Below are 22,559 nucleotides of genomic sequence, written 5' to 3'. Positions count from 1 at the left end.
AAAGAACAGTTTTAACTAGGGGTAATTTTAAAAAAACTGAAAATTTTTAGTCCATAGAAAACATGCTGTTATTTTATTTGTTTGTTTTGCTCCTTTTATTTTGTTAAATTTATAATTTATGCTTTCTAACATCAACAAATTATGAAAATGTTACTCTTCTTGCTTTTTAGTACATTTAGCTTTGAGACTAATTTTATCATGTAGAAGATTCTGCTTAGTTTGTTGCTGTTGTTGTTGAAGAAGATTCTGCTTAGTAGTGTATTTTAATCTTCTCATTCCAAGAACTGACTACTACTGTATTTCTAAACGGCCTTACATTACTCCCCGCCAAATTACATGATTCTGCAGGGTTTACATTACTACAGAAAGCTGGGCAGTGGACAGATAGTGTTAAATGGCTTGAGTTATACACATCCAAGAATGCATATAGTTTAGTTTTTTTGAGGGGGTGAGTTTGAACCAAATCCCCGCACCCCTATCGTCTTGGAGTTCCAATCTGGTTTACGCCAATTGTAAGGCTTGTTCGCGCTTGATATCAAACACCTTTATAAGGACATCTTCAACAACCTGCAAAGTCCATTTCTCATGATAAATGTGGTCATGCTAAAGCCAATTATGCTAGCATAAACATCGATATGTCAATGTGTTTACCAACAGCTTCATAAGTTGGAAGTTCATCACTCGGATGCAGCACAAAAATAGAAGGAAAAGGATTAAAAAAAAATAAAAAAAATAAATAAATCGATGATGCAGTAAGAATAAGCTTATGAGCTTATTGTCCTAAATCGTAACAAGCCGTTAGGACCTTTTTTATGGGATGAAAAGCTGAAGTACGAATAAGCTCACGACCTTATTATACTAGGTCGGAACAAGTTGACATGACTCATTTTATTTGTCTCCATGTTTTTCCCCGTGTGGCAACATGGGGATGAAAAAGGAAAAGCGAGGGATGGGGTTCTTCTTCTTATTGTTTAATATTTTCTGAAATTGATTGAAAAATAAAGAAAATTAGAGTTAATTATAACAACAACAACAACAACAACAACAACAACCCAGTATAATCCCACTAGTGGGGTCTGGGGAGGGTAGTGTGTACGCAGACCTTACCCCTACCCTGGGGTAGAGAGATTGTTTCCAAATAGACCCTCGGTATCCTTCCCTCCAAGAACTACCCACCTTTGCTCTGGGGTGACTCGAACTCACAACCTCTTGGTTGGAAGTGGAGGGTGCTTGCCATCAGAGCAACCCACCTTGTCAATAGAGTTAATTATAAATTATTACTAATGAACTAGCTTTCTTTTTGGTTATTGGAGTGGAAGAATATAAAGGTTAATTAAGATCGGGCATATGCAAAACCAAACATTATCGACTCTCCTGATTAGCTTGAAAAGAGAAGGAAGCTCAACCATATTGGCAGCTTCAGTATAATTACCTTATCGGGGGTGGATGCACCAGATGTCACCCCAACTGTAATAGGACCCTCGGGTAAGAAGTTCTCTTTCTCGACCAACTCACCATGCTGTTAAAATAAGCTGTTGTGAGAACCAGAATACTGTATTCAAATTTTTAGTTGCAAATCTGTGTATATGTCAGCTCACCAGCAACTTGTAACTTATTCTGTTTCCAGGACCTATTCTCTGCTCACTGTCAATCCAGTATGAGGGAATTCCACGCTCCTCCGCAATCTCCTGAAGATGTGAAGTGTTGCTTGAGTTCCAACCGCCAACCACTAACATAAGATCAAGCTTTTGATCAACCAGCTTATACATTGCATCTTGCCGCTCCTGATATACGTAAGGATAAGTTAGGTCCACATCATTGAGAAGACTTCGAGAAATAGTGATACTATACAGAAAAATACAGAAGGCCCTGGAGTGGTTTAGTAAGAAAGAATCCATCTAGCACTCGGGCCTTCATGCAACAAACTCTGTTTCTTCTTCCAAAGACAAATAACAATAGACGACTTTTAATGAAATTAATAAATAACAACAGGACTTGTAGAAGGCCTTGCAAAATATTCACCCTTCCAGTGCCAGCAGCAAGAGAAACTTTGACATGTATTATTAATGTCTAATTAATGCTGTCTTGCACGAGCATGTTACGGCATGCGTACCTTGCCACATCCACGTATAGACAAAGCAATCTTAAGTATCAGAGGTACAAACGAGAGGGAAAACATAGATCATGGGAAGAAGAAAAAGAAACCAAAGCAAGTTTTTCTTTCACAACCATAATTTACATTAATTACTCCCATCTAAATGGAAAAGAGCAAACTCCGACTTCTATAGCCACCGTTAGGAAAATGCATTTTCCACCAAAACATTGTGGTCATTTGTTGGCATGAGGTGATAATACCAATTGATAACCACTTTCTAATATCTTAGAAAGAGAAACAACTCCTAAGCAGGAATCGACTCCAGCACTCGCCTCCATTCTCCCAAGGGCCCCCAGTCAAACAAATATGCCTCCTGATGTATCTTTCGTAGACAAAAGACATTGGAGTTTCGGCTAGGAATAGACAAATTACACTAGATAGTAGAGACTGAATTACCCTTCTTCAACATTTTACATCACCTTTAATTATAGTTGGGCAATTTACAGACCTGAAAATGATATCTGAACAGCCATATACTGCTGAAAAAATTAAGGTTGACGCTACGTGAGGAATATACTCCAACATGGATGTGCGCGACACAGAATGATAGATGTAGAAAATCGGTTTGTAACAGACTGTTACAAGATTTTTTTTTAGAGCCAGACTGAAAATAGGCTGTCTAAGGCAAAGAGGAAGAAAGGAACAGATCATTCAATTAAAAAACATATAATAAGATGTCTCTGAATACTTATCGTCTAATATATATTGCACTGGAATTTAGGGGCCACGAGGATGTAAGAAAACTTACTTGAGTTGCATCACATATAGTGTTGAAACTTATGAAGTGGTTGTTAATATTTTCCACCCCATATCTTTGCATCATTGTCCTCTCAACCAACTTCCCTGTACATCAAAAGAAGTTAAATCACTACATGATTGCAGCCCGGAGGCAATTTATATTAGGGAGTGATACGCTGAATAGAATCTAACCAATTTCTTCTGTTTCTCCCTTCAACATTGTAGTTTGGTTTGCAATACCAGTTTTTACAAGATCAACATCCGGATCGAACCCTTTAGAAACTGCGTTTTTGAATTTCTATACAGAAAAATTCACAGAAAATATCAGTACTGATGCAAAGTACTGCAATTGTACCAGGTCAAATAAACAACTCAGACAGCACCTGCATAAATGCCTCTTTGGTTGAGCTAGAACCGTCAAGTTTACCTCCAAGAATATAATCACAGACATAAGTTGCCTGGATCAAGGAAAAATTGCCACAGAATAATCAAGATCAGATCCCAGCTCACTATTTCGAGAGAATTAACACATAATGTGAGATTGAAATACCTCTGCCATGTTCTTCACAATGATGTATTTCCCAGCAAAGGATGCAGTCGCTACAGTCTCCTCATGAGAATATTTACCATGGATAATGGAGGTATAGTCTCCCTTCTTGTGCTTTTCAACGGTGTTCCAGACCTTTACAAAGAATTATGAGGAAATCTAATATAGTCCTAATGAAAAAAAAGGCCATAGATTCATTTGAGCAACTGTATCACAAACCTTTGTTACCCAGGGGCAGGTTGTATCAACGATTTGTACGTTTTTATCACTCAAAACAAGCATTTCATCAACAGCGGCCCCAAAAGCAGGCAAAACCACAACATCATCCTTGTCAACAACATCAAAAATTTTCTTGCCTTCCTCAATAGGGATGTTTTTAACTTCCATCTCCTCTAGTCTCTGATCCACACAAAGAAATCTATCAAAATTTACATGAGATAGATGAAAATACAAACAGACAAACAGCATAAACCAGAACGTAGCCTGAGTAGAAAACTAATAATAGCACAAAACGCAGAGGGTGGTATAAGTGGTTATCAGAAATGTAATTCAAACAAAGAATGTTCACCAACTATACATCAGAATTTGAAATTTCTGCAGATTAATTTTACTATTTTCGATCTTCAGCATCATGAATAACTTACTCCTTTCTTCTCACATATCCCATTCCAATTTTTCATTTCTTTCATGCCGAGAAGAAGGGAAACAGACAAACAAACCTGTCGAAGAGGAATGGAGCACCAGAGAAAATCTACACATGAAATGAGGTAATAATTACATGTGAGAAGGACCTTTTCAAAATCATTTATAGGATCCCAGCATCTGAAAAAGTAGTAGAAGCTGGTACTCGTCTGTGTGTAACCAGTATCTCATGAGAGTGAAAGGCAATGTCTTAAAGCATTGGCTCAAATAATTCTATCCTTAGGTTGCAATCATTTGAGGCAAGCAACTATTATAGATGCAACACCTCTAGAAGCCTAAAAGTCAGGCATATTGAGGTAGTTCCTAAAACTGCCAAGATATAAGCAGAGTAGGGAAGAAGGAGCAAAACGAGATACAATTTCACAGTCTTCCTCCTACAATAAATAAAAACTGAAAATCAGGAACAATGGCATGCACATCTAAGGATTAGCAGAAGAAGCAGAGACCTTATTCACAGTGGGGTTGTGAATAATTTCATTGGTTATCCAAAGCCTCTCTGTTGGAAACTGTTTCCTCGCTTCATAAGCAATCTGAACTGCACGCTCAACCCCCCAACAGAAACCATAGGCCTCTGCAAGTTTTACGGTAACATTTCCCCAGGTGTACTCATATCCATTCTCCTTCAATTTCTTTATGATATCACCTGAAATTCATGAGAATAAATGGGAAAAAAGAACACTGTTATTCGTCATCCAATCTAATATAAGAACTTAACATAGTCTTCTTGAAAATCTTTTGGAAGAATTGTACCCAAACAAGTTTTCTGAGTTTTTTTAATAACGGTGGTGTCCAAGCCAACAACGCACACCTCCACGATTTCCTCGGCTACGTGCTACCTCCCACCGGGCTTAGGCAGAAGAAATCACCAAAAGTGTGTTTTGCTTCCGCTGGGATTTAAACCAAAGACCTCCTGATTCTCCTCCCACTTCATTTACTACTAAGCCACAACGTTCAGAGTAGTCTTCTGAAATTATTTTTTTAGTTATATTTTTTATCTCACGCCCAAACCTTCTAATATCTTTGGTTCACAAATGATTGATGATCGCTAATAGATCCTAAAGTAAGAATTCCCCGCAACTTTGTCCAAATGACTTGTGATAAAGATATTTTTTCATATAGGGTGTTAACCAAGATGAGTTTGAATATGTCTATCATAGAAGTTGCATAATTGTGTATCTCGTGAACCAAAGGCTCTGCGACCAAAACAGAAAAACAAAAAATATACTTTTGTTCCAAATCATTTTACACTATTTGAGGAGTCAACCCATAATTTTTTCAGACGAAACATTATAAGCTACATCGTGATATATAAGTTTCTATATGTAAATTTTACTTCAAAACTCACGAAATTCACATAATTCACGCCGAGAATTACATTCTTCTGAAAGGAATAAGTATATGCATATATCATAAAAAAGAAAAACAAATTACAAATAAAGACAAAATCTCAAGGAACAGAAAGAAAACTGAACTCGGTCCGATTCTAATTTTTGCTAATTTTAAGTTCAGTTCTTAACTTGAGCTCCAAACTGAAGGAATTGAGCTATGAATATGGAGTTAAGAACTTACTAGATTGATACTCCTGATTCAATAGCTCAAGAGTAGCTTCTTTATGTCCAAATCCTTTACGATTGTAATTAGCACTTCTGGTCAAGTTCTTCCGAAAAACCTTAGCATCGAACTCTGAATCCGCAGTAGACGAGGAGGAAGGAGCAGCTTCGCCGGCGGAGCATCTAACGACGGAGAACTTCGGCAATCGGAAAGTTCTAGTCTCCGGCAAGGAGAGTTCTGTACGAATGGAGATACTAGAGAACTGGAGAGGAATAGCCATGGGAGATAGAGAGTGCGCACGTTAGCGAACTGTGTTTGGTGGAGCAAAGTGGGTGATGTTCACCTATGGTGAAGGCCAATTTATCCCTGCCAAGTTCGTGATCTGGTACATTTCATGTCCACATGCTTTTCTCGTTTATATATTTCGATTTCTGTTTTTTTAGTGGAGTACCTAATTTTTATACTTTATATTTTTAGTTTGGCTTTACGCTTTTAAGAGGATCCGTAACCAGACCTGCATTTGATACTGTCGAGCCTAATTCTTACAGCCCGTTTAGACATAATAATTTTTTTCCTTTTTAAAAAAAACAAAAAATTACTTTTTTCGAAATCAACTTTTGTTCATAAAATTTTTAATTTTCACTTGAATATTTATTTTAAAAAATTTCAAAATTTTAAAAAACTCAAAAAATTATTTTTTAAAATTTTTACTCAAATCACTCACAAAACTTCAAAAATAACCCAAAATTATATCCATGTCCAAACACAACTCTAAATTTCAAATATCATTTTCAATTAAAAAAAATTTCCTATTTTAGAATATTACAATTCTTATGTCCAAACGCCGACTTAGTCGCGTTTGGAATTAGGAATAGAATATTAAGATAGCTCATCTTTGTGGAATAGCTCGACATTGATCATTTAATATTTTGGCAGTCTTGTTTCTATGAACTGTTGTCATTCAAGGTGTTTTAAATGTGGTGAATAAAATATCTTCAATAATCAAAACCACAGATGTGTTTCTTTTTTCTTTTTTCTTTTTTGAAATTTTCTATTATATTGAAGGATTAAGGAAAGAAGAAGCCCCTCCATATTGGGAAAATTAACTCTCACAGAAATAATATTCACGGTATACGATTGTAATAAATACGGATTACTAAAATATAGTAACCAACGATAATAATAAGAGAAACGAGGACACCGAGTATTTACGTTGAAAACTCTTCTGAATAAAGGGAAAACCACGGCCCGAGAGGAGCAACTGATTTCACTATAGCAAGGATTTTACAATTTATGGTACCGAGTAAAATATTCCAATACCACTACACACTCGAAAGAAATAACCCTCTTTTGATTTCTCCACCTCACTACAAATACCGCTCAAACTCTCAATATTTTTCCTTACAGAATATTTCCCTTCTTACTCTGTAAATCACTCTCTTTCTCTCCCTTTTTGGTGTATCTTCAACTGAATCAGGAGCTATCAATTTATAGACGTCCAATACTCCCTGCTTGCATTATGGATGACATCATCATAATGTAAATGTAAAAGATTCACCTTGTGAAAGCAATGAAAAATCCGACAACCCAAATCACATTTCCTATAGATTTGGAGCATGTTACTTTATGCCAAATAAAGTTTGTCTTCCTTTCACATTCATGGGATGGACCCCACAATCTCCCCCTCCAGCTCCATGCACCTGAATGAGGTATCTCCAGTTTTTCATATAAAGTTCATGCCGATAAGTTTTTTGCATAGCTTGAACTTGTCTCTTGGTATTACCTTGGTCAACATATCCGCAAGATTTTCACTCGTGTGAATCTTCTTGACCTGCAAAGATTTATTCTCCACTTGCTCACGAATCCAATGATATCTCACATCAATATGCTTTGTTCTTGCATGGTACATGGAGTTATTGCTCAAGTCTATTGTACTTTGATTATTACAATAGACGACATACTCCTTTTGATGCAATTCCATCTCTTGAAGAAACCGCTTGAGCCATACCATCTCCTTGCCAGCTTCTGTAGCGGCAATGTACTCTGCTTCAGTTGTTAAAAGTGCAACGCACTTCTGTAATTTAGACTGCCATGATATAGCTCCCCTGAAAAAGTAAATAGATATCCACTAGTGAATTTTCTATTATCAGTATCACCGGCCATATCAGCATCGGTATAGCCCTTCAAGACTGGATCTGATCTCCCAAAACACAAGCATTCATTTGAGGTTCCTTTTAGATACCTAAGTATCCAATTCACAGCTTCCCAATGTTCTTTTCCGGGATTATCAAGAAACCTGCTAACAATACCGACAGCATTAGCAATATCAGGTCTGGTACATACCATTGCATACATCAGGCTCTCGATGGCAGAAGAATATGGAAATTTATTTATGCTTTCTTTATCTTTCTTCGTTGTAGGATACATTTTCTAGCTCAACTTCATATGACCAGCAAGAGGCGTGCTAACTAGTTTAGTACTCATCATGTTGAAGCGTTTAAGTACACGTTCAATGTACTTCATTGGTCACATCAACAACTTTCGATTTGTCCTATCTCGGACAATCTCCATTCCTATAATTTGTCGTGCTCGACCCAAGTCTTTCATGTCAAATGACTTGGACAAATCTTCCTTCAACTTGGCAATCAACTTTTTGTCTTGTCCTACAATCAGCATATCATCCACATATAACAACAAGATGATAAAGTTATTGTTATAGAATTTCTTATAGTATACACATGGATTTGAAAACGTCTTTGTGTACGTTTGACTTCTCATAAATGAGTTAAACTTCTTGTACCACTGTCTCAGTGCTTGTTTCAGCCCATAAAGACTCTTTTTCAACTTGCACACCATGTGTTTCTTCACCTTTACTTCAAAACCTTATGGATGCTCCATATAGATCTCTTCTTCCAAATCTCCATGCAGAAACACAGTTTTTATGTCCAACTGCTCCACTTCAAGATCTAGGTTAGCTGCCAAGCTCAAGATTGTTCGAATAGAAGTCATTTTGACATCATGTGAGAAAATTTCATCAAAATCAATACCTTTTTTCTGTTCGAAACCTTTTACCACCAATCGAGTTTCGTGTCTGACCAGCTTGCCATTTTCATTTTTCTTGAGCTAAAAGACCCACTTGCACTTAAGCGGTCTTTTGCCTTTTGGAAGGTCAACCTGTTCTTATGTGTCATTCTTCTGTAGAGAATTCATCCCTTCTTACATGACCTCCATCCACTGGATTTTTTCCGGATGAGATAGCACCTCCTTAAAATTCTTTGGCTCCCCCTCATTAGTGATGATGATATACTCTGAAGACGGATACCTCGTGGACTCTACCTTCTCTCTTTCAAATCTTCTCAAAAGTTATTATTTTTCTTGTTGTTGTTGTTGCTCTTCTTCTTCCTCTTGTGGAATAGGATGCTCCCCCTACTCATCAACCTCTTCATCTACACCTTCCATGTGCCATTATTCACTTGTGTAAGGATTACATGCAGGTACAATAGGAGTAGTAACAAAGTTAGTAGTTGTACCATTATCATTTTTGCTCTTTGTTGATTGATCACTATCAATCCCGACCACATCTTCTCTGAAGATCACATATTTGTTTCTCATGATATTTTTCCTTTATGGGTCCCACACTATGTAGTCGAACTCTTCATCTTCATAAGCGATGAAGATACAAGGAATAGCTTTGTCATCCAGCTTCGTTCTCTGCTCCTTCGGCACATGTGCAAAAGTTTTACATCCAAACACTTTCAGATGAGAGTATGACACTTCTTTGTTGGTCCAAACTTTCTTTGGAATGTCAAACTCCAATGGAATTGATGGACTTTTGTTAATCAAGTAACAGGTCGTGCGAGCTGCTTCACCCCAAAATGACTTAGGTAGTTTTGCTATTTTGAGCATACTTCTCACTTTTTCGACAATGGTATGATTCATCCTTTCAGCTACACCATTGTGTTGTGGGATTCCAGGAACTGTCTTCGCATGTCTATCCTGAGACGCTTTAATTTTTGACATGTCTCCTTTTTCACTAGAGCATGGAATTTCTGAAAAACTTAAAATACTTGGTCTTTTGTTGTCAAGAAATAAACCCACAATTTCTGTGAAGCATCATCAATAAATGTGAGAAATACTTGTTACCTCCCATTGATTCTACATCCATTGGACCATAAATATTAAAATATATTAAATCAAGTATATTCGATTTTCTTCCACGAGTTGCTTGAAACAATACCTTGTGTTGTTTTCCAAATAAACAATAATCATAAGAATTCATAGTTGTACTTTTTGTAAATGAGATGAGTGACTTCTTGGATAGGATATGTAGTTCCTTCTCAATCAAATGACCCAATCTCCGGTGCCATAAATCTGTAGGCATATCATCTATAGCCGCATGTAATGCACCTTCATATATCTCAGTGCTTGTCTTGTACAATGTGTAGGGAGCAACTCTTTTAGCAATCACCAATGATCATTTGGCGAATCTCCATTTCCTATTGGTAAAATGATTCTCGTACCCGTCTCGATCTAGAGTGATCCATGAAATCAAATTCATTTGTAGATCTGGTACATACTGCACATCTTTTAAGACTAATGTGCATCCGACATTTGTCTTGATACAAATATCACCAATTCCCACAATCTTTGAGTGACTGTTATTTCCCATCTTGACCATCCCAAAGTCTCCTACTTTGTACCTATAGAAGAATTCTCTTACCGGTGTGGCATGGTAGGATGTTGTTGTGTCAACAACCCATTCTGACTCTTGGCTTGCTAAGTGCATGCATTTCTCCAACCACTAAATTATCGTTATGCACTGCTGCAGTTGTGTTGTCATCATTTTTCTGGCCATTGCTCTCGCCTCGACCTTTCTTTAGGCACTCTCTTTTGAAGTGATCGGGTTGACCGCAACCGTAGCAATTCCTACCCTTTGATCGGTTCCTGGACTTTACACGAGCTTTGGATTTATCACGGCTACTCGATGCTCTATAAAAACTTCTTTCTCTGTTTTCCATGATAAAAGCATGGCCCTGCTTTTCGGGCTTTTTCCTCATCTTATCAATGATTAGGATGGTTGATATGGCCTCTTTTAAATCGATGGTATCTCTACCATGAAGGATGGTTGTTGCCAAATTATCATAGAAAGATGGCAACGAGTTTAGAAGCATGATAGCCTTATATACTTTAGTGATTGTTTCTCCTAGGTTTTCCAGTTGCGTGATTAATCCATTGAACATATTTAAATGGGACAAGAAATTTGTACCTTCACTCATATGGATGGCTGATTTGTGGCTATAATTCAATATTTTAGTACATTAATTACTTTGTATTTTATGTGCTTTAATGTTAAACTACACTTTATTTGTGCGTAATGGAGTCTATTTTATGTGTAGGTGAATTGGAGATGAAATTAGAGCAAAAGGAAGATTTAAAGAATAAAGTGTGCTCGAAAACTGTGAAAAGAAGAAAGAATGCATTAAGCAGTGAAAAGATGAAGAAGCTCGCGAGGCGACCCTTTGATCTCGCGTGGAAGCTGGCGACACAATCCTCTAAGATCGCGTAGGAGCAGGCGTCACGAGGGGTGAGGCGAACTCAAGCTCGCGTGGGAGCTGGCGCCGCACAGTGTTAGGCGAGGTGCATCTCGCGTGGAGCCTCGCGAGGCATGGTCTGAGGCGCGCTAACTCCAGATTTTGAAGGCTTATTTCGTCTCCTGGTTTGACTAGGACTTGACCTATGTCATTTCGGTCTTTTCCTACACATATAAATAGACATAAAACACCATCTTTGAAGGAGTTTTGCGACCGGAGGCAAGAATAGCTCGTGGAACACCAATTGGGAGATAGAATCATCGATTTCTACATTCTTTCATCTTTACTTTGTAATTTATTTATGCAAAATACATGGGATATTGTTACTATGAGTATGAGTAACTAAACTCCTAATCTAGAGTTTTGATAGAACCTATTGGAGGATGATTTTCCTGTTACGTTAATATAGATTTGCCGTAGTATTTTCTCTATTTGTTCAACTATGTTATTATTGTGGTTGGTTGAAGAACTCTTAATCGACTATGCCTATTTAGTGTGTATTACTCGGAAGAGAGCGCATATTTAGGTAGTTGTTGAACAACATCACTCCTAACGTATATGAGGGATCAATACGGAGGTTTTAAAAGTGAGATTAAGAATAACGAAACCTTGGTGCGATCCGAGTGAGTCGTACTTAGTGCCAGCTAGCATAATTCGGAAGAATATGTCTAGTAAATTGTGGTAGTTACTTGAGAGAGAATTACGACACTCAGAGCGCTCACGATCGGTAGAGAAAACTTAGGCAAATTTATAGGAAATATAGAGTAAAGGATTCCGACAATAGGGGAAATCTTAACCTTAGATCATTCTAATTCTTGTCTACAACATGTTCGTAGTTAGTTATTACTTACTGCATTTTCCTTATGTGATATTTAGTTAGTAAACATCCAACTTGTTATTTAAATATTTCTGAATATTGATTGCATAAATTTGTGCGAGTCTAGTAGCTGTGTTTAATAGGTTAATTCTCTGTGGGATTCGACTCCGGACTTATAACCCGGATTATATTTGCAACGACCGCTTAGTCTTTTCTATAAGGCATAGTTGGGCTTGATCAAATTTTGGAGTCGTTATCGGGGAGTTAACGGTGTTATTAATTACAACCAAAAGAAGTGCTAGAATTCTTAGTGTAGTCAATTTTCTTCATTTTAAACTGAATACATTAAAATTCTAACGTTTGTAGTCTTGGGTATTACAGGTGCATGCCTAGAAATTCCTGAAGAACTGGTGAATTGTTCGAAGTATTATCAGATCCTGAGAAAGTTTTCAAGGCACTGAATCGTGCAAACAAGAAGGGCAAACAACAACAGAACTCAATCGAACAAATCGAACCATACATGGATGATGGAATAGAAAATCCAATCAATAGAGTCAATGCGAATGACCCGAACAATCAGGGTGTGATGCCTCTTGTGCCTGAAGCAGCATTGTATGATTGGGCACAACCCACCGCCGAAAATATGGCAACCGCAATTGCAGTCCCTCAGATACAAGCGGAATCTTTTCAAATCACAAACAACATGCTACATTTGTTGTAAAACAAGGGATTGTTCTCAGGGTCTTACGTTGAAGATCCTCAACAGCATCTGAAAAACTTCCTGTTGATATGTGTCATGCAAAGGCAACCTAATGTGACACCGGAAGTAATAAAGCTGTTACTGTTCCCATTCTCGGTGACGGAAGAAGTTCAGACTTGGCTTAATTCAATCCCCATAAACTCCATCACTACTTGGGAGGAATTAGTTAAGTAATTTGTGAACAAGTTCTACCCACCCAATAAAACTGCCAAACGAATTGATGAGATATTGAGCTACAGGCAGAGACCAACAGAAACACTACAAGAAGCGTGGGAGAGGTTCAAGGGTATGCTGGTTAAGTGTTCACATCATGGCATTCCAGATCAGATGTTGGGGCAGAGATTCTACATGGGATTGGCAAACAACTTAAAGGCCAATGTTGATGCTTCAGCGGGGGGAGCATTTTTGAGCAAATCATTCAGAGAATATAAGATCCTACTTGATAAAATAGCTCAAAACTCAAGATGATGACAAGAGACTCCACGATCACTCCTGTAGTTTACTCTGTGGCTTTGTACCCAAACAACTCCAGAGCCGAAAATATAGCCATTCTGATGACACAAATGAGTATCCTCACCAAAAAGATCGATGAATCAGGCCAGAAGCAGCATGTACACATAGTTGACGCGACTAATGGGGCTTATGTACACCACGCATTAACCAATAATATGCATGCTCCTAGAGTGCGGAAAGTGACAACCAGCACTATTAGGAAGATATGAACTATGTGGCCAACTATGGAGGACAGAGGCAAGGTGGTGAGAATTTGGGGCAACAGAATCAGCAATATAGACCAGCATAACAGCAGTACAATAATAGCAGCAATCCTGGAACTATGCGACCACAGGGTCAAGTTGTGCCTTACCAAAGGTAACAAGGATACAACTAGTAAAATCAGCAGCTAGCTTATCAACAATCTCAACAACAGCAAATAGTGAGACAAGAAGATGGGTAGTCTGAAATTAAAGGAATGCTGCAACAACTGATTGGGTCCAATGGAAAAATGCAAGAGAGAGTGGACTCATATGAATCAACAATAAAAGGCATTGAGATTCAATTAGGACAGATTTCGATGGCTCTAAATAATCATCCCCAAGGGACGTTATCGGCCGATACGCAAGTTAATCCAATAGAGCAGGGCCCGAAACAGCTTATGGCAGTAAGTCTAAGAAATGGTAGAGACCTAGATCTTGAGCAAGAAATTGCTCGCGAAAGCCGACCAACTAAAACACTTGTGCCAGTACCCATTGAGGTAGATGATTCAACAAGGTTAACTGTGGTGACGGTACAACATGCACAAGAGGGCACAAGCAAAGAAAAAGAGGTTGCAAAGGAGACTGAGGTAGCACAAGAAACGACAGTAGAAGCAGTGCCTGAGCAAGATAAAACTCAAATCACAGGAAGGAAGCGACCTCCAGCACCATTCCCAAATAGATTGGCCAAATATCAGAAGGATGAGCAGTATAAGAAATTCATGGAGATGTTAAAATAAATCCAGGTGAACATTCCACTGATTGACGCTTTGAGGGAGATGCCTGGGTATGCCAAAATGATGAAGGATTTAATGTCTCGCAAATTCAAATTCCAAGACCTGACCACTGTTATACTAACCCATACCTGTAGTGCAGTAGTGACGAGACCCGTAGCTGAGAAGTTGTCAGACCCAAGAAGTTTCATAATCCGATGCACAATAAGCAGCTATGCTTTTGCTAAAGCATTGTGTGATTTGGGGTCAAACATAAACTTAATGCCATTGGCTATCTACAAAAGGTTATGCATTGGAAAAGCAAGACCCACATCCATGTTACTACAGCTAGCCGACCGGACAGTGAAGAGGCCATCAGATATCCTTGATGATGTACTAGTGCAGGTTGGAAAATTTGTGTTTCCAGCAGATATTGTCATTCTGGACTGCCGGGTTGACGAGGAGATTCCCATAATTTTGGGAAGACCATTCTTTGCCACTGGGAGAGCACTGATTGATTGTGAAACTAGAGAGCTAAAAATGAGATTGAATGATTAAGAGATCACATTCAATGTGCGGAAGTCTATGTGGCGACCAAGTGAATTTGCTAATTGCTCTATCATAGAAGCCGTGGATGTAATTTTGGAGGAGGAAGATGAGACTCTGAACTCTAAAGACTCTCTAGCAGTCTGTCTCACGAACTTAGAAGAAGTAAATGGAGAGGACTTAGCAGAGTGGGTGCTGGCTCTTGAAGGCCAAGGGTTCTGGAAAAGAGAGCTCGAAATTGAATCTTTTCACTTAGAAGAAAGAAAGACCCCTCTAGCTAAGCCATCGATCGAAGAGCCACCACAGTTGGAACTGAAGCCACTACCACCTCATCTCAGGTATGCTTTCTTGGGACCTAACTCAACTTTACTTGTTATTATCTAATCTGGTTTGTTAGATGTGCAGGAAGAACAACTTTTGCAGGTATTGATAGAGTGCAAAACTGCAAGTGGTTGGACCATTGCAGACATTAAGGGTATCAGCCCGGCCTTTTGTATGCATAAGATTTTACTGGAAGATGGCCACAAACCTTCCCGAGAACATCAAAGAAGGCTAAACCCCAGCATGAAAGAAGTTGTGAAAAAAGAGGTGATAAAGTGGTTAGATGCGGGGATCATCTTCCCCATCTCCGACAGCAACTGGATTAGCCCAGTCCAATGTGTGCCAAAGAAAGGTTGAATAATTGTAGTGCAAAATGAGATCAACGAGTTGATATCAATAAGAACAGTCACGGGATGGCGAATTTGTATGTACTACAGAAGATTGAAGAAGGCCACCCGAAAAGACCATTTTCTCTTGTCGTTCATTGATCAAATGCTAGATAGATTGGCTGGGAGGTCCCACTCCTGCTTTCTGGATGGATACTCGGGGTATAATCAGATCTCTATTTCCCCGGAAGATAGAGAGAAAATGTCATTCACTTGTTCATATGGCGTCTACGCTTTCCGGAGAATGTCGTTCGGCCTATGCACCCGCCACATTTCAAAGGTGCATGATAGCCATTTTCACAGATATAGTAGAAGACATAATGGAGGTCTTCATGGATGATTTCTCAGTGGTGGGAGACTCATTCGATGATTGTCTAAAGAATCTGAAAATAGTACTCAAAAGATGTGTGGAGACTAATCTGGTGCTCAATTGGGAAAGTGCCACTTCATGGTACAAGAAGGTATAGTCTTTAGTGTCAAGTAAGGGCATTGAGGTGGATCGTGCAAAGGTTGATGTGATATAAAATATACCACCACCCACTTCCGTCAAAGTAATAAGAAGTTTCCTTGGCCACGTCGGTTTCTACAGACGGTTTATAAAAGATTTCTCCAAAATTGCCAACCCTTTGTGTAAACTGCTTGAAAAAGATCACCCTTTTGTGTTTTCTGATGACTGCAGGGTAGCATTTGAGGATTTGAAGAATAAACTGGTGACTGCACCAATCATAGTGGCCCCCGACTGGGGGCAACCTTTTGAGCTGATGTGCGATGCAAGCGACCATGCTGTGGGAGCAGTTCTTGGGTGGTGAAAAGATAAAGTCATGCATTCGATCTACTATGCAAGTAGAACCTTTAGAGGCGCCCAATTGAACTACACAATGACAGAGAAATAGATGCTAGTTGTGTTGTTCGCATTTGATAAATTCAGGTCATACCTGATAGGCCTAAAGGTAATTGTTTACACTGACCATGCTGTCCTCAGGTACCTAATTGAGAAAAAGGAGTCAAAGTCGCACCTAATTCGATGGGTGCTACTGCTACAAGAGTTCGACTTGGAAATCCGGGACCGAAAGGGAACAGAAAACCAAGTTGTTGATCATTTGTCAAGCTGATCATTTGTCCAGGCTTGAAGAAGCGGAAAAGAAGGTTAAGGTAGAGGAGATCATGGAGACTTTCCCAGATGAATAACTCTTAGCAACGAGCCTAGAGGCTACACCATGATATGCAGATATTACAAATTACCTAGCAAGCGGTATTGTTCCTTATGACTTGTCCTCTATGCAAAAGAATTTTTTTTTCGTGATTGTCGCATGTATTTCTGGGATGAACCATATTTGTTCAGGATTTGTCTTAATAACATGATCCGGAGATGCATTCCCGAGATAAATCAATCTTCTGTTTTGTAGGCATGTCATGCTTCACCGTATGGAGGACATTTTGGAGGTGTAACGACTAAAGTGTTGGAATCAGGTTTTTATTGGCCGACGTTGTTTATAGATGCACATATATGGGTGAAAAGTTGTGATGAGTGCCAACGGACGGGAAATATTTTCCGTCGACATGAGATGCCCATTAACCCAATTCAAGAGGTAGAAATATTCGATGTATGGGGAATCGACTTTATGAGACCATTTGTTAGCTCATATAATTACAAGTACATACAGCGGTGGACTATGTCTCGAAATGGGCAGAAGCCGTGGCACTTCCAACAAATGATGCAAAGGCAGTTATTGGTTTCCTGAGAAAGAACATCTTCATCCGATTTGGCACTCCAAGAGCTATTATCAGTGATGGAGGCACCTAATTCTGCAACCGAGCCTTTACAAAGCTGTTGGAGAAATATGGCGTTCGCCATAAAGTTGCTACTCCGTATCACCCACAAACAAGTGGGCAAGTCGAGGTGTCAAACAGAGAAATCAAGAGTGTTTTGACCAAAACTGTAAATGCTACTCGGACTGATTGGGCGAGAAAATTGGATGATGCGCTATGGGCTTACCGCACTGCATTCAAAACACCGATTGGTATGTCGCCGTATAAATTGGTGTTTGGAAAGGCATGTCACTTGCCGGTGGAGTTAGAGCATAAAGCCTTCTAGGCATTACGACAATTAAATCTGGACGTGGAGGCCGCTGGAACAAAGAGAGTCACAGAGCTGCATGAACTTGACGAGTTTCGTTACCATGCTTTTGAGAGTACAAGGCTATATAAGGAAAGAATGAAACTAGTGCATGACAAAAATATTCTTGAGTAAAATTTTTAGCCGGGAGACGTGGCACTATTATTCAATTCGAGATTGAGGTTGTTTCCGGGCAAATTGAAGCCAAGATGGTCAGGACCATTTCGTGTGCTAGAGATTCATCCCACCGGATCCGTAGAGATTTCTTCAGAATACGGCTCTCGCAAGTTCAGAGTCAATGGGCACAGGTTGAAACATTATTTGCGCATGGATGACACGAAAGTAGTGTCGGTGAATCATTTGCTAGAGCCACCAATGTTGAGCGAGCCTTATGTCGATTGCATGCGTCGTGCCGCGACGTTAAATCAGGCGTTTCATGGGTGGCAACCCGTTGTAATGTTGTAATTGTAGTTGATTTTTAGTGTAGTTAGAATTTTTCTTTTAGGTACTAACATGTTTGCAGGTAATTTCAGCAAGTCGTACAGTGCACTGCGCGTCGCCTGGTCCCCAGCGAGCTGGGCCAGGCGTTATGTCTCGCCTCGCGAGGTGTAAGGCGAGGGAGCTCGCCTTGCGAGAGATAGAGCGGGGGGCATCTGGCGTTAGGTCTCGCGCCGCAAGCCCAAGAGCTCGCGTTGGAGCTCGCCTCGCAAGGGGTAAGGCGAGGCAACAAACACGCGTCGCCAGGTAAGTATTATTTTCGGCTTATTTTAATTTTTTCCCTTATTTCTTTTAACCCCTCCCTTATAAACTTAACTTAAACGCCCAAACCCCACTGCTTACAAAACACACTCACGCAAGAACACTGCCAAACGCTCTTCCTCACAACCCCATTGAAGACAAGCAATCTTCTACTATTTCCTTCACTTGCAACAACAATTCAAAGGCAAATCCATCCTCTTAAACATCTAAGGTATGATTTCTATCTCCTTTTTTTGGCAATTTTGGGTTGGGTGAATGCATGCCATTGGACCCAATTTTTGGGGTTGTTCTTCATTGTTACAATGTGTTTGTGTGTCCCAACCCCATGAACCCCATAGGAATGGTGTTGCTATTGTGTGAACCAGTGGTAGTACGGAACTCCCAAGACGAGTTGGGAGGGTGAGGCAATCCCTCACCCCTACAAGCACTCCCATGGTACTAGTGCATGCTAAGTGTTTGGCATAATGCCTCAAAGGCATTCTTCGTCCTCATTGGAGCCCGAGTCTCCAGGACTATAAGACCAGTGCTATGTAGTCGTGCACCACTTTAAAATTTTAAGTGTGGGGTGGCTCACTTGTAGCCCGATGCTTCCAAATTGGAGGAAGCACCCATGTGTCATTGCTTGATTCTCATACTAAGAAACGATGAGGTAAATTCTAAGTAACCTCAGAAATTATTGATAATCATGTGTTAAACTCTTAAGTGTGGGGTGGCAAGACCATGTTTTGACATGTTGCAATGCAGCTTAAACTGATTCATGCTCACTTGTGTAGGTACGAATATGCCTCCAAGAAAAGACACTGGTAAAGGCAAAGCCACATCCACTGCTCCGTCTAAAGCTAAGGCTACCTCCGTACCTTTCCCGAAGAAGAGAAAAGGGGGGGGGGAAGCTACTTCCAGTCAAGGTGAAGGACTACAAGCCATGTCAGCTATAGCAGCCACTCATCCACAACCTCAAGTACATCGGGAGTTTGGACTCAACAACATACCCCCACACACTAAGGATTGGTACATGCGCTGTAGGCCAAAACATGTACATCCAGAAGCTGCTATTCATGAGCGTTGCCTGCAAGCCAAGTACTAAGCGATTTGGAGAGGCATCAAGGAGTTGGGGTTGAGTTATGTGTTAAAAAATATAGGGGATATAAATCTCAATCTGGTTTGGGAATTTTATGCCGGGTTTGATCCAAAAGATCCTGAACAGCTGGTGCCGATTCGTGGACGGTTGATAGATTTTTCAGTCACGACAATATGTAATTTCTTAGGTGCTCCGGATGTTCCTCAGGAGCCATTGGACTACTTCATCGCTCGTCCCACATATCGAGAGCTTAGACACACTCTTTGTGGTGTCAATTCTGTGGAAGCTTGGGTTTGGGACAAGAAAACAAATCGGCACAGGAAATTCCCCAAGAAGAAGATGAGGGCAGAGGCTGAAGTATGGCTGAAACTGATAAATACACAGCTCCTACCTTGCAATCATGACACGCTTATTAGCCGTGAGAGGACGTGTGTGCTATATTTCCTCATGACAGGTCAGAGGGTGAATGTGGGTCATTTGATCCGCTACCATATGTCTCTAGTAAGTAAGAACTAGTAAGAGGATCGATCGAATACCATTTGAAAATCTGTTAACTCAGTTCTTGATACACGAAGAGGTTGAGGAGGAGCCAGCGTTCGATCACATCATTGATCAGCCCCTAAGACTAATGGACATTACAAGTTTCCGGGTTAAGGAGGAGACTACTATGATTTCATTGACAAGTGCCGAGCGCAATGCTCGTGATGATAACTTTATGGCCCATTTATATGGGATGATGGATTTGCAGCTTCGGATCGGGGGACGGTCGGCCTATACAGAGGAAAGGGGCATATTGGGTGAGCGGTTCCCGCTCAATGCTCATGCTCAGCAGCTGGTTGGGATTGGTGATGCATACAGACTCCCAGATGATGAGGATGTCAACACCCATGAGCAGTCCGAGGCCGAGCCGGAGCAGTCAAATGATGATGAGGAGGAGGATGAGAAGGAGGAGGAAGCACAAGATGAGGAGTGGGCAACCTCAGTAGAGGAAGGCGATGACGTAGCTTAATCAGGGAGTTTTCCTACACTCTACTCATTTGTTTTCTTGTTTTGTCTATTTGTATATGCATTAAGGACATTGCATGAAATAAGTGTGGGGTAGTGGCTTGTAAATATTAGTCTTGTTTTAGTTATATCTTTTTAGTTAAATTTTTTTTTTAGTTAGGTTGTCTTAGCCTTTTTAAAAAAAAAAAATTGGACTCTTCCCGACGATGGATCTCTTAGACAGCTTTCTTGAGGGAATTAAGTCTAAAGAAAAAAAAACCAAAAAGATTTTATTGTAGGTAGTGTAGTAATTACCCATTGGTTTTTCTTTGGGCCGCGGTTCTTTTCCAAGGGTTTTTAGTTGAACCGAGTGTAGTTAGTTTTAATTGTTAGGAGTAGAAATCACTGGGCTAGGAATTGAATTACAGCGATATCTTTTAACTTTGTTATGCCTTGAGAATAGTGAGTACTCTAGTTGTGACGCTTAGGCTCAGTTTTTGACTCTAGTATAAGTACCTTAAATCGTAGATGCTTAAATTTTCTTAACTGCTTTAACTAGAGTGTTGCGATAAAACCAATCATGAGTGAGTTATGTGCCATGTGTGTGTGAGGTTTGTATGAATTCTGTGCATTGTAGTTGATGTCTAAAACTTGCCCCGTGTGTCTGCAAAGCGAAAAAGTAGTCTTGTTCAGTCTGGAAAGTGATATAAGTGTTTCTTTGTTGAGCCAGATATATATATAGTTTACCCACCTAAATGTTATGTAACGTAGTTAAAACCACCTTGAGCCTATAATCCTGTTTATTTGGTAACCACATTACAAGCCTTACCCCTTTGTTTGAATCGACCATATATTTGAACCTTGTCACCTCTCATGAGCACTTGAATTGTGATGAATATGTAAAAGTTAAAGTGTGGGTGGTGGTTTGGCTTTTGAGTAGAACAAATGAAGTAAGGAGAAAGGTGCACCGTTTGAAAAAAAAATGTCAATAAAAGCCACTTGGATTATTAAGAATATATATATATATATATATATATATATATATATATATATATATATATATAATAAAAAATTCTTGATGGTGGTGGCTAGTGATATACTTGTGCTTAAAGAAGTATGGGGTACTATACTTGGATGTGAAGGTGGAATTTTGGTTTGACATAAGTATGGGCTTGAGTGTTAAAGTATATGTATTAAAGTACTTAAGGGAGGTGTAGTCACTCATATCCAAATGTATCCTACCCGACCCGCAACCTACATTACAACCAATTAAAGTCCTACTTGATCCTAGACTGAATGAGCTCGGTTAGTAGGGTATTACACTACGGGCAAGCCTATAGTGCATCATTTGTGGCATATGAATATTATTTCTGAGAGCGAGTGAATTTTTCCTAACTTGAGTTCCTACGTTCTTAAAATTCACTGTGTGTGGAACTAAGCTCTTTGTTGGGTGAGGGCACGTGATTCATAAAGGAAAGGTAATGTCATTGACCTCCATGTTAGAGTAAGTAAGTGAATTGTGAATAAGGCATAGTATTTGTGAGTCAAATCTAGAGGTGAGGATATTACACCTTTGTGCTTAGTCTATTTGAAAGATTCATGGTGTGATGAGTTAAGGGAATTGCTTAAAAAGGTCGTGTCTATAAGAATAGTTTGATTGCTCGAGGACGAGCAATGTTTAAGTGTGGGGTATTGATGTGTGGCTATAATTCAATATTTTAGTACATTAGTTACGCTGCATTTTATGTGCTTTAATGTTAAACTACACTTTATTTGCTTGTAATGGAGTCTATTTTATGTGTAGGTGAATTGGAGATGAAATTAGAGCAAAAGAAAGATTTAAATAATAAAGTGTACTCGAAAACTATGGAAAGAAGAAAGAATGCATTAAGCAGTGAAAAGATGAAGAAGCTCGCGAGGCGACCCTTTGATCTCGCGTGGAAGCTGGCGACGCGAGCCTCTGAGCTCGCATAGGAGCAGGCGTCGCGAAGGGTGAGGCGAGCTCGAGTTCGCGTGGGAGTTGGCGTCGCACAGTGTTAGGCG

The 22,559-nt window shown here is 39.6% G+C and overlaps 2 protein-coding genes and 1 non-coding gene across 3 annotated transcripts; 1 reads left to right on the top strand and 2 right to left on the bottom strand.

Moving 5' to 3' along the window:
* Positions 1-250: 250 nt before the first annotated feature.
* On the bottom strand, positions 251-6,244 carry LOC107765472 (4-hydroxy-3-methylbut-2-enyl diphosphate reductase, chloroplastic). Its single transcript, XM_016584127.2, has 10 exons — positions 5,712-6,244; positions 4,589-4,785; positions 3,660-3,839; positions 3,444-3,575; positions 3,277-3,351; positions 3,086-3,191; positions 2,904-2,998; positions 1,599-1,784; positions 1,433-1,519; positions 251-567 (listed from the first exon to the last, which is right to left on the bottom strand). The coding sequence occupies exons 1-10, from the start codon at positions 5,971-5,973 to the stop codon at positions 502-504; spliced, it is 1,386 nt and encodes a 461-aa protein (XP_016439613.1). The 5' UTR covers positions 5,974-6,244; the 3' UTR covers positions 251-501.
* A 6,827-nt stretch (positions 6,245-13,071) lies between these two features.
* LOC142173980 (small nucleolar RNA R71) lies at positions 13,072-13,178 on the bottom strand. Its single transcript, XR_012703344.1, has one exon. It is a non-coding gene; the product is annotated as a small nucleolar RNA R71 (small nucleolar RNA).
* A 653-nt stretch (positions 13,179-13,831) lies between these two features.
* Positions 13,832-14,884, top strand: LOC107765482 (uncharacterized). Its single transcript, XM_016584138.2, has 2 exons — positions 13,832-14,203; positions 14,360-14,884. The coding sequence occupies exons 1-2, from the start codon at positions 13,832-13,834 to the stop codon at positions 14,882-14,884; spliced, it is 897 nt and encodes a 298-aa protein (XP_016439624.2).
* Positions 14,885-22,559: the final 7,675 nt, after the last annotated feature.

This window comes from Nicotiana tabacum, chromosome 19 (assembly GCF_000715075.1).
Source record: "Nicotiana tabacum cultivar K326 chromosome 19, ASM71507v2, whole genome shotgun sequence".
Classification (NCBI taxonomy): Eukaryota; Viridiplantae; Streptophyta; class Magnoliopsida; order Solanales; family Solanaceae; genus Nicotiana; species Nicotiana tabacum.
This window is presented reverse-complemented; position numbering and strand designations above follow the sequence as displayed.